The sequence below is a fragment of the Papilio xuthus genome, unplaced genomic scaffold (genome assembly GCF_000836235.2).
Source record: "Papilio xuthus unplaced genomic scaffold, Pxut_1.1 DF828952.1, whole genome shotgun sequence".
NCBI classification, from domain to species: Eukaryota; Metazoa; Arthropoda; class Insecta; order Lepidoptera; family Papilionidae; genus Papilio; species Papilio xuthus.
The window spans coordinates 272,351-284,760 of NW_013529697.1; the positions used below are offsets into that span (position 1 = coordinate 272,351).

Below are 12,410 nucleotides of genomic sequence, written 5' to 3' on the forward strand. Positions count from 1 at the left end.
CGCTTGTATAATGTAACACATACCTTTGTAAGTATTTCAACTGAATGCTTATATATTATATCCAAAAATAAATCTTACACAATCCACACGAATTCTATTCGCGAAGCAATTTCGTTAAAAGCCCGACGGTTACTTTTTGCTGTAAAAATATAACACGCGTACCGAATTTCCGAACGAAACGAAACATACTGGCGATAGATTTAAACTGCAATACGTGCCAGTTACCTGCAGAATTACAAGAATTAGAAAGAAAAAGTGACAAAATATTATGTATCATTCTATTTGGAATGCATCATGATATAAAATGAACTACGAAAATAGGAAGCATTTCCATGTTTAACTTAAAAATCGAGGAGTTTGTTAAGTATGATATAATAAGTTTAAAGTCAATAACATAAACCTAGCATACTTTAAAAACTAAATATTTCCATAAAAAATATTAAATTTAAATTTTGAGACAACTAAGAATTCAAACTTCATAGTTTACGCAATAAATTACAACACAATTGACTTTGCGACTGTTCCTTGTATTGTACTCCATCTATTTATGTTTTTGTAAGCAAATGTTACTTTGCGTCATAAGAATGAAACGATGAATAGTAAAAGTTTGTATAACAACTTCAATGCATAGACACGAGAATAGTTTTGTCTTTACGTTGTTTTCTTTAAGGATTTATTCGATACTATTTTCAGTGTTTATGTAAGCAAAGATAGAAAAAATTATTTCAGTCTCATAGTCAATCTAAAAGTTTTATACATTGTGTAGTAAGTAGGTAAAGAACACCTAAGTTAACTTAAGCTATAGAGGTAATCGAGTGCAATATCGACTTAACTACAGTTTGGGACATAAATGGATAGTCTAATTTCAGCTTCTATGTTAGTGCTTTTAGAACTAAATTTATAGCACATCTCACTGGAGGCTTATGTTTTTATTGTCTAGTTTATCAAGAACAAATTCTGTAATCAAATGTTGTTTTGTTTTATAACACTCTAATTTCTATACTTTGTTATGAATTAATGTAATTACATCTATGATTTAAATTAGTGAATTTATAAAAATGTTTCTTTAGTATCTTGAAGATTATTTTGAGAATGTTAAATTGGAACATTTTGGTGGCATACCAAATATATAATGTACCTGTCCAAAATGCGGTTAAGCTAACTGTAATATTTGATTTTGAGCATACAACCAACATCATGATATGATATATTAACAGTGGTAGAGCCCGCTTTAACATCTTCGCACGAATTGTCCCGGCTCGCCCGTTGAAATACCTCGACCACACTGAAGACAGGCGTCAAGTGGAAGCTATTCCGCGTTTCGTCTGATGAGTGTGCGTCCCGGAGGCCAAAATTAGTCCTCTTTCCCTTCCCACCCTTTTTTTTATAAGGAAAGGATGGGAAGTGGAAGTGGACTTTCCGGATGAGAAGATGCATGGAACGGAAAAATATTTTCTTTCTGTGCATCCTCTCCTCCGTCGATTTAAGGTAGGCAACGCGTATGCAATTTCGTATGTCTATGGGCAACGGTCACTTCGCTATTTCAGCGATTTCAGGTGGCCGCTCGCTCGTTTGCCATCTTGTGGAATAAAAAAAATGTATAAGAATTAGATAATTGATACTGTGTTTGCATCAATGTATAAAAATATATATTTATCTTTCAAAATAAAATAAGAACAAATAGACTTGCAAACCTTTTTCTTAAGGTAGTTTAATATGATGAATTATCATCATCATATTATATACCTAGAAACAAGTCAAACTATGGTAATATTTGGTTTTACTTCTTGTATTTCAAGTGTATCAATTTAATTTACAAATTTTTAATTACATAATAAAGCAAATAAAATTGTGTTAACTAATTTTGAATGTTTAAATAAGACATCCAAAAATAAACTTGCAAAACGGTTATGAAATAACTGCGAGGTCTCACCGTAATAAATCAAGGATATTCCTGACGGAGAAAAATCGAAGGGTTTATTCATACTTCGCCGCAGAAAAATATGATTATGTGGAAAGATAGTGGCTAAGTCATGTCCCACATTTTCTTATATGCTAACTTTCTCTTTTTATATAATGTTTGAATGAGCCAACGAACAGTTGCTTGCAGTTTAAAGGACCACAGAGTTTAGTTACATAATATACTAGTCATGTATATCAGGATTTTACTCCCCCGCGACACATATAACGTTAGCGTAAACATTATGTTGTATACTTAGCGTAAACCTAGAACTCAACCTTCATTAAGTGATATAGATTACAATATACCTACTGATTGAAGGTTTAGCACAGCTGTAATACGTACTAAGACGGCGTAGCGCTCTCGTAGATTTTGATATAGCAATAGCGGCTACAGAAGCGCGTAGCCAGGTTTCAGAAGAGCGGATTTCAAAGAATCTATTTTCGTCTTTCGGCCTCCATGCTTGTTCATTTAGATGTTACTTGGACTTCGCTTTTAATTAAGCCAATTGCGTTTTTGTCTAAATGATTTCACTAAGTAGTGTTTGTTTTTTTCTGAATGGATAATGAAGATGACTGTGGAGCGAAGTAATAGTATTTTATAAAAAAATATGACATAAATAAATTATTAAATCAATCGTGTATAATTTTAACGTTTTGTCGCAGCCGTCGGGTCACGCTGACCGCGATGTGATTTAGTCTCCAAGCCATCGAAGAATAGTAATGATATAATAATATTAATTTTACTCCTAAACAAATTAATTTTGATTTTTAAATTGCTATAAAACATTCGCACAGATCAACAAATCATCTTAGAGATAATTTTATAAAACTGTTTAAGCCGTACATTGAAGAGAACAATAACATTTGTTATGAGGTCATTTCTATTTAAATTCCAGTTATTTATTCTAAATCTTAACATACATCCTAAATCAACCTTGTATTACGTCGTATCTATTTGCTTTATAACCCTTCTTGATACTTGAACAAACGTACTCAGTTAAAACGTTAAGTAACTTTGGACTTGTGAGTTTCGAATGCAACGTTGTCACATATTGTCATCCCTGTCAATCTCCTTGACAAAACAAAGATAGCAATAAGTGCCAATACAAGTACGACTGTCGACACAGACAGATAAACTATCACACATAAGATACGACATATAAACACATACACACCATATTATAACATACATGAATATAACATAAAGTTATATTTATTATTTCCTTGCGAGATTGTGCAGGGAGACATAATTTCATAACATTCGTCTCGAAATATGTAACATAGTATGTAAGTTATGTTGAACATAACATGTCGTTTGCGAGCCATCTGTCGCGTCTTAATGTCGTCACTTTATTGTTATGTGTTGACAATACGGTTTTATACTTTACTTCAGAGTTGCCACAAATACGGTCATATTAAATATTGTATATTAGTTTAGCAGCGGACAATTTTATATTTTACTAATATCCAAAATGCAAAAGTTTGCATTGGTAGGGTGGATTATCTTAGCCGGTAGATATCGCCGACCTGGTTAGAGGGATCTGGATAAAATTTGGTACAGAGATATGCAGATTATTATCTAAAGAAGCGCATTGGTGACTTATTAAGTTTTTCTTTTAATTCTGGGCAAAGTCGTTGGCTTAAGATTGTTACTATTACTAACAATAACAAACAAACGACCTTACAAGTAGAATAATTTATACATTTTTATTTTTGTCACATCAAAGCAGATTAATTATGTATTACTGCAGAAATTGTAATCTTAAACCATTTAAAGTTTACATAAATCTTTTTAAAATGCCTTTATCTTTATAACACGCTCGTTAATGACGTCAAGAAGACTAAAGATATTTTTATGCAAACTGGATTCAGACGTTTATTCACCTTGTGGACTTAGTTTTACGATATTTCACTTGGTTCAGGCCAATTCTTACTTCAACTCTTTTTGCTAGTTCTATTTCAAAATTTTGTGAAAGTTAGTAAATGATGTTTTATTTGTATATCTTTTTCACTTGTTACAGAGAAAATGATTTTGGTCGAGTTGCAATAGCATAAGATCTAATAGCATAAAATGCTATTTAAACACGTTAAGAGCCACCGATTCACCGTTCACGAAGGCTTTAATACGTGAAAACTACAGTATCATTGGTAGTGTTGAGCTTTCAGTTTGAACAATATTTTTAATTAGACTTAAAAGCATTGGATTATAGAAAAAAATAAAGATATCCACGGTGACGTCTACATCGAGGGGGTATCTGCAAATCTGATTAATGACCAATTACCCCGCTGCTAGCCAGGCAGCCACGAGGCGGCTCAATTCGATTTCTCCCCATCAATCACAGCGCTACAGCCTTCATCAATAAATGGGTTAACAGCGACGTGCTCGAGTGGGATTTTTTTCCACCAATTCTGATAAAACTTTGCAGTCCGTCATATTCATGCACTAGTTAGATTCCGCGTATTTCTTTTGCTAGAAAACTTCTGTAAGCTTTTCCAAGTTATTGTACTTAGTTATAATAATAAAATTGCTACGAACAATTTATTAAAGCTTAGGTTAAATATCACTTTATTAATGCACGTTGTATAATATAATTACCAATTATTTAGGTAAGTAGTGTTATCCAAGGCATATTATTCACATAAAGGCCTCAGGAGACTAATATATTTCTCGAAGAAGGAAAGTTAGTGCAATAAATAAATATATCTTGTAATATTGCTTTTGCTTCCGACAATATTGCTAATAATATTTCACTAGACGGCAAAAAAACTTTCTTATATTTTGTATACATCATGATTTTAATATGCGGTTTATTTTGACTTCGTCATGAAAAGATACGAATAAGAAATATTAGACATAAAAATAATACCTCATTATCAAAGTATGCTTACTTTGTTTAAGTTCAAAGTTAATAGAATTTAATCGAAGTTTATGTTAACTTAATTATACTCTATAGTACGTTCGATTTATCGTTTAATACGATATAGCCTTAAGCTCTGACTGCCAGGAGATTTAGTTTAATTATCTCACACTAACCAAATTATAATAGATTGATATTACTTCACAAATATAATCTTAAAATATATGATTATTGGAGATTTGTAAAAAATATTGAATATAAAGAAACTTCTCTTTCATTTCTTTCAAGTTTACGAGTAATTTCGCAAACAAAATTAGTTTGATTGTAGAATTCTTTGGAAGGAAAATCGTTCGATATTGAGGTGTAGAAGTCGCGTGGAATCCGGACAGTTTAGATTAGATCGGGGCCGAGGCGAATGTCTGTCGTTACGGCCCATTTAAGCCTCGGCTCCTTAATACGGACCATTTGCGATAAGGATTAAATTGACGTGATGTATTACATAGACCAATGCTTTATTTTGTCCCTTAACATTTTTCAGTTCACAATTGAAATTATAATTAGACTATTCTTAAAAAAATCTGCAAGAAGTGCTTACAAAGCTTCTAAATAACCGTTCTTTACACTCGAATACTATTCTTCAGAGAATTTATAATCGTTCGTTATTATGTCATGGACCAATTTACGTTTCAGTCTGTGCCTTAAAAGGGTAACTACTAACAACTCTCGCTATGCCTTTCAATACAAGAAAACCTTCAAAGCCTTACTCGATTCGACTCGCTGCAGTAACTGGTATTGTATTTTAAAGCTTACACAATAAACCGGGGAAGTAGACTAATTGCCCTAGGTGTCCATTCGCACGAACAAAACAATGCCACGTACATTAGAGTGGGAACATGAATACGCTTTTAGATCTTCACGCCGCCGCCGCGCCTTCGCGTCCGTGCACCCAAATTATTACATTGCGAAATCCTTACATAAAGTTCGTTTTATTATATAATTGTTTTATAACGATTTCGAAATAGAATATTTTCTAACAAATTTATCTCTTCATTCATATATTAACTGGCATTCGATAAAATAGAACAAATAACAAAAACTGCTAGGGAAATGTTTGGTTCGTTAACTGTTTCTAAATAATTGTATGTAAACATATTTTATACTAAGATTGATGTTATCGAGACTTGAAAGAGATAAATAAATTGATATTTGAGAAGTCACGAGGCCTTTAATAATTTTTCCGCGAATCAAATTCTTCCTCCGGGGAATCATTTTCTGATAGTATAAAGAAGATTATGCAATCTGTCATTAGAAGGGAAAATAGCATATTAAATGTAACACGCTATTGTGTCGTAAGGCTGGATGTGATAACACACCGCGCTTGGCACTTATGTAGCTACAATATAGTTCTAGAATTTCTGTAGTATGTTATGTGTTGATTTATGTTAACACGATGAGTTTTCACTGTTGTATTACCTGTATTAAATTAATATTGCAATTACTGTTCTTTAAGAAACTAAGAATCATGTTCTCATACAAGTGTTTCGCTCTTAAAATTTAATGATAGCCGAGACAACACACATGCACACACGCACACACACACAAAAACATCAAATATTGAATTAATTATTTTTAAACTTATAAAAGTTTTTTCCGTCCGTATACTTTTTAACACTAACGTAAGAAAGTTCGATAATTTAATATTAACTTCTTCGCTTTCTTTAAATTCTTTTCCTAATTTAAAGTTGTATTTTTATTATAACTAGCCTTTTAGCCACTGTGTTATCTTGCACTCGGCAGTAATTACTGAAAGCAGGTGGCTACTGAAAGGATACCCGTGTTGCAGCGCTGAAGACACGTCCTTGTTTAAAGCACATCTAAATAGTATAAGTTGTAAGATGTTAACTTCATTACTTAACTTTAACTATCCTAAAGTCAACCATTTCCATTCCTCTAGACACCACGTAACAACATTGAGTAGCAGAATAATATTATTCAATCAATAATGTTATCAAATCGTCTTAATCCAGACAAGAAATAATTGTTTTGTAAATCGTTAAAGTTAAAAATTTTTGGGCAATAATAGAAAATAATGATTGAAAACCTCATCAGAGAATTAAGAATTTTATTGGATTTTTCAAACAAAAATATAATATTTTTAACACTTGTTTGAGTTGGCAAAGTAAATCCTTTTTATAGTTTACAAAGAGAAAGGTTGCTTGGAGTACTTCTTTTTGATACAATATTTACATTTGCTAAACTAATCTCTAGAAAGGTGAGCTCCCGAAGGACCAGATTATTGAAATAAAGATTCAGTTTTATGTCAGTCTCCCGCCTTTTTCTACAAAAGGTATTAATATTTGGTGTACGTTTGTGCTAAGTAAATAGCATTACTTGAAAATTTATCGGTCTGCATGTCCTAGAACTAGTTACAATTTTATCTTAAGCGTGTCTTTTTAACAAATAAAATTATCATCGTAATTAAATATTTCCAAAGATGTTTTCTACGTCATTGTACGAAGTTTTAAGTACAGTCAACATCAAAATTAATTTAATAAGTTTTATACTAGATTACTTTTGAAAATTTTATTTGCTTTAATGCTTTTAATCTTCTTTTGTAATTGCAACAACAAAATGATATTGTTCAGGTCTAGCACAAAGTATTATGAATGGCAGTTATACGAGAGTTGATGTTTTCTATCTGTCACATTATGAGACTATTTTTATGATGAATAAAAACAAAAGTTGTGTACTTTGTTGGTGACTGTACCACCAATTAAAGTTATCCAACAAAGCGTTTTCTTACGATCGAGTTTCCTTTCAAAAGAAAGTAATCATGAATAATTTTGTTTAGATAAAAAAGGATAAAAGCGTTACGTTGTTAAAGCTTTATTACTCCTTTTGATTATTTTATATTTTAATATCAAAGTCCGTAATAAAGTATCAGGGACAAAGTTCTACGACTAAAAAGGTCAGATATTGCTTCAGGGAAAGAATATGGATAATGAATTTTTTATACCAAACTCAAGTTTAATGTAGTTATATGTATATAAGAAAAAAATGATTGAACGTTTGTGTGTATTGAATATACTCCGAAACTACTGGACTAAACTAATTTGGAAGGTTGTCATAGGCTATGCTTACTACTAGATTTTTTTATTCCCGCGCGGACGAAGTCGCACGCAACTACTAGTAATTATAAAGTGAATGTCTTATATCAATAAGTTACTTGAAATACCATAAACAATCAATATTATAAATACGATTATTTGCTTGTTTTCTTCCTCCGAGTAAACGTACATATCTAACGATTTAAATAAATAATTTATTAGAATAACATTCTTAGTATAGTTGTTTGTATCTCTATACAATCGAGCAGCAAATAGATCTTAATAATCCACTGAATGATGCCATTTGTAGTTGAAGTCAGACAAAATGTTCCTTACCTTGTAAGTCCTAATTCAAGATTAGTCTATAACTTACTTCTTAACGAGATTAGGAACCTAATCCTATTTCTAGTTAAACGCAAAAAAGACAAGTGAACGTTCGACCTATGTAGAAATGCTTAGTCTATGTCTACCCCTCTATGTTGTGATGCATAAAATATATAGCTACTACTTCGTGAAATGGAAGTTATGTTATATAAACATATGTAACTTTTTACAAATTATATAATAAGGGATTCAAAGCTGTAGCGAACAAAGTTTACGCAATAAATTAGACGCAATTGGCTTTGCTGTTTACTGCGGTCTCTTTGTCCCCTCGCGATGACTAAACTTTATCTACAGATACGTGGAAGTCGAGTAAACCGTTAACTAATGTTACTTTCAATATATAATATATTATATGAATCTAATTCTACATTATCTTCGGAAAAACACATTCGTCAGGATTCAGATGTTTAAGCATATGTTTACGTTTGACTCTAAAATAATAATAAACAAATAAAAATTGCAAAAAGTCAGTGAATCCCCTGTAGCTCTATGACACTCCCGAGAAAAATGAGAAACGGCTGATACTTCACTCATCAAAGTTAGCAAGCTACACTGGAACACAATGTAATTAATTTACAAACCGACATAATTAAAAACATACTAAAATAAACGTGAAAATATTACTCAGAACAGAACTCTCGTCGGTCGAGTAAAAATAATATTCCAACTTTCTCTTTCCTTTATTACACTTGTTTTCATTGTAACGAAAAACTTTATAACAGTTCTTTGGTTTCCATGTAATAAGTTGATTTAATTTCTAAATTATTAAGACGCACGATGTAATTTGAGCAGTTAAAAGTGAAATAGGAGCAAATTAAGAGAGTTGTAAGAAGCCATCAATTAAAGGAATTTTGGAATATAATACAGAAGTGTAAAGTTCAGTAAAGTTGCCTCTTAAATATTTTGAAAATGATGAATAAAGTGTTGCTAATTTAATTACAGTTCGAAGTGGCGTTCTTACTCCTATACTGTTGATACTGGTCTTTTGAGGATCCGCACGACATTGGGAAATGGGTTCAGGGCTCAATAGGTTCAAGAATATAACGACGGTGCCAATCTTTACTTGTTGGCTTTAGAGTATGTTTGACGTAATACAATGTTATTAGTGTAAGGAACGTCAATAAAAGGCGGGGTCAACGGGTGGACTGATTTATTTGTAAAGACATTACGAACCTGTTATATTAATCTACCTACTATTTGATCATAAAATATCCTCTGTACTGAGACACTTATTATTATCAGATGTTACATATCCCCCTTTCTAAAATAGGGCTATCACAAAACTTATAAACACATAATAAACTAAATATAATTTTATCACCAAATACGACTTACATCTTACAAAGACCAATCCATTAATATGAAAGTTACACAAAATTAATGCATGTACACAAATACATACTATACAGAACAAATACTAATATTCTTTCTACTTAACTGCTTTTCACACCTCTTTCCCTCTCCCTCTCTCTAAGGGTACCCAACCAACAAAAGAAAATTTATATAAAACAACCAATTGTACTAGCTATCTTGATTTCTCGGAACTGTAAACAATAGAAAAAAAAATCGTTTCTTATTATTATTATTTTTTTTAACGCATGACAAGTCCAAAAAAATTTTTATAAAGTAACTTAGTTTGGGAAAACAAAAACATTACAATTTATTAATTCTTGAACGTTAACATGAACATTTACAATATTAGATAACCCATTTTACAAAATTTTCAAACGTAAAATTTTTAATTCCCAAATGTATATAACGTTTTAACACGATGACTAATAAGTTGCATTACATGAACATCGCCTGGGACCATATGTCATCACAATCGCCTTCTCGCTTTATCGATTGACAACCCTAACGCTGTGAATAAATCCCCATACAGTGCGATCGATACAATTACAATTTACATTTTATATTTACTAAACCTTCAGTCATATAACCCCAAAACCCAAAATCTGACTAAAAAAATTAAGCCTATTAACCATAAATCAATAAAAACAGAAATTCTCTAGAACATTCTCGCGGTCCGACACATAAGTGTAAACGGACCGGGACGCGTGCGCACGGCCCGCGGTCGACCTGCACTAAGCTGTAAACAATTTGAATGAACATTACAATCAACAGCCGGTCGCGTCACGAATCTCTTATTGTTAATATTGTTTCCCGGGAAACTTATATGATTTATTTTTAATGAGCGAAGCCAATCTCTTCCTATGATAGGGCGCCCACCATCCCGAATTATATACAGCGAAATGTTATAGGCTTTAACTCCCTTCAAAGCGACCACAACCGAAATAAATCCTAAGGTTTTGATTCGTGAACCAACATAACTTCGTAGCGTAACATTATCTCTCATTATGCGCTTGTGTGAGAACCAACGCCAATAACACTGCTCACTAATTGTTGAAAATCTACTACCCGTGTCTAATGCAAAATCTAATTTCCGTCGGTCTACATTCAACGGTAATATAAAAGAATCGTCATCTTCAGACATTACATTAATATTAAAAAAATCTTCGTCCGAGCTTACATCACTAACGAAGTTTTGGCGGCTGCCATTCAAACGGCCACGCTCACGCAGTTCTTTGCACATTACTTTTATATGCCCGCGCCTACCGCACTCATCACAATTATATTGCGCGAACCTACATCGGTCCGCTCGGTGCGGCTTCCCACAGCGCCAACAGCGCTCTGCACCGCCCAAATCCCGCAAGCCGCCACCCGCGCCCGCGTCCGCGCCGTCCGCTCGCTCCGCACCGCCGGCGCTGCACCCGCACTCCCCTGCGCCGCCGCCGACCTTTGCACCTCGTCCCCTGCCACGTTGTGCGCTAACCCTATGCAGGCCGTCGACCGCCGCTTCTCCACCGCTGCCCGCACCTGAGGTTGCCGTCGCGCCCGTGACGGCGCTTACCCCCGTGTGCCTCTCCGCAGCCTCTAGCGCAAACGCCAGCTCCACCGCCTCTTTATATCGGATGCTCCTTTCAGCAAAAATCCTCGAGCGCATCGCTTCGCTAGCGAGTCCGGACACAAATTGGTCTCTCAAGTTTTCTTCCAGAGCCTCGCGGAAATTACAGGTCGTTGCCAAATGTTTAAGCGCTTTTAAATAGTCAGCTAGCGATTCACCGACCTCTTGTCTGCGCAGTCTGAATACATGGCGCTCCGCTATTTCCGAACGTTGCGGTTCCAAATGTTCCGACACCAAACGTACAAGCTCGTCAAATGTCTTCTCCTCTGGGAGCGCCGGCGAACACAGATCGCACATCAGCGAATATGTTGCGTCACCGACGACCGTTATGAGCAGCGACACTCGTAACTGCGACTTGATCTCGTTCAGTATTATAAATTGTTGAACCCTACGGACATACGCCGGCCACTGTTTGCTGCCTAAATCAAACGGCTCCAATTTTCCGATCGACATGTTTACAAGTGTTTAACTTTTTTTTTTACTTATATCGCGCGGTATTCGCCTCGTCGCCAGTGTAAGGAACGTCAATAAAAGGCGGGGTCAACGGGTGGACTGATTTATTTGTAAAGACATTACGAACCTGTTATATTAATCTACCTACTATTTGATCATTAAATATCCTCTGTACTGAGACACTTATTATTATCAGATGTTACAATTAGCATATCTTATACTGCGGCCACGCGGCTACACTGACAGGATTAATAGTAGTCGCTAACAAACATGGCACTGGCGTTACTCCAACGACGACCGGCGGCACCGGGCGGCGACGGAGGACGTGTTGATAATATTTATTGTACGACAAACGAGTTGTAATTGAGCATGCAGTCAGTACATGGCTGCTTCTTTACTATTGATGTAATAAGCAAGGTTAGAATAAACTTTACAATAAAGTTAGGCAACGCATGCAATACACAATTTCTGTTGTAGATGTTCATAAAGAGCGGTTACTAAAAAAACCTACTTAGTTGTTTGAAATCTATAATTAAAATGTATCAGACCATTCGAATAAATAGATCAATAGTGAATTTCGAGTCGTTAAATTGTGAATTATTAGTTACATTTTAGACTGTTATAGTTCTATTTAATGAGAAGAAAACAAATAAAGAAGATAATTAAAAGTACTCTATGTAT

General features: G+C 34.0%; 1 protein-coding gene across 1 annotated transcript in view; it reads right to left on the reverse strand.

Annotated features, from left to right (window-relative positions):
* The window catches only part of LOC106123378 (uncharacterized), a 41,134-nt gene extending 29,203 nt beyond the window's left edge, over positions 1-11,931 (reverse strand). The window contains exon 1 of the mRNA XM_013319641.1: positions 10,961-11,931. Coding sequence (XP_013175095.1) covers positions 10,961-11,729 — 769 coding nt within the window. The 5' untranslated portion in view covers positions 11,730-11,931. The remainder of the gene's footprint in view (positions 1-10,960) is intronic.
* Positions 11,932-12,410: the final 479 nt, after the last annotated feature.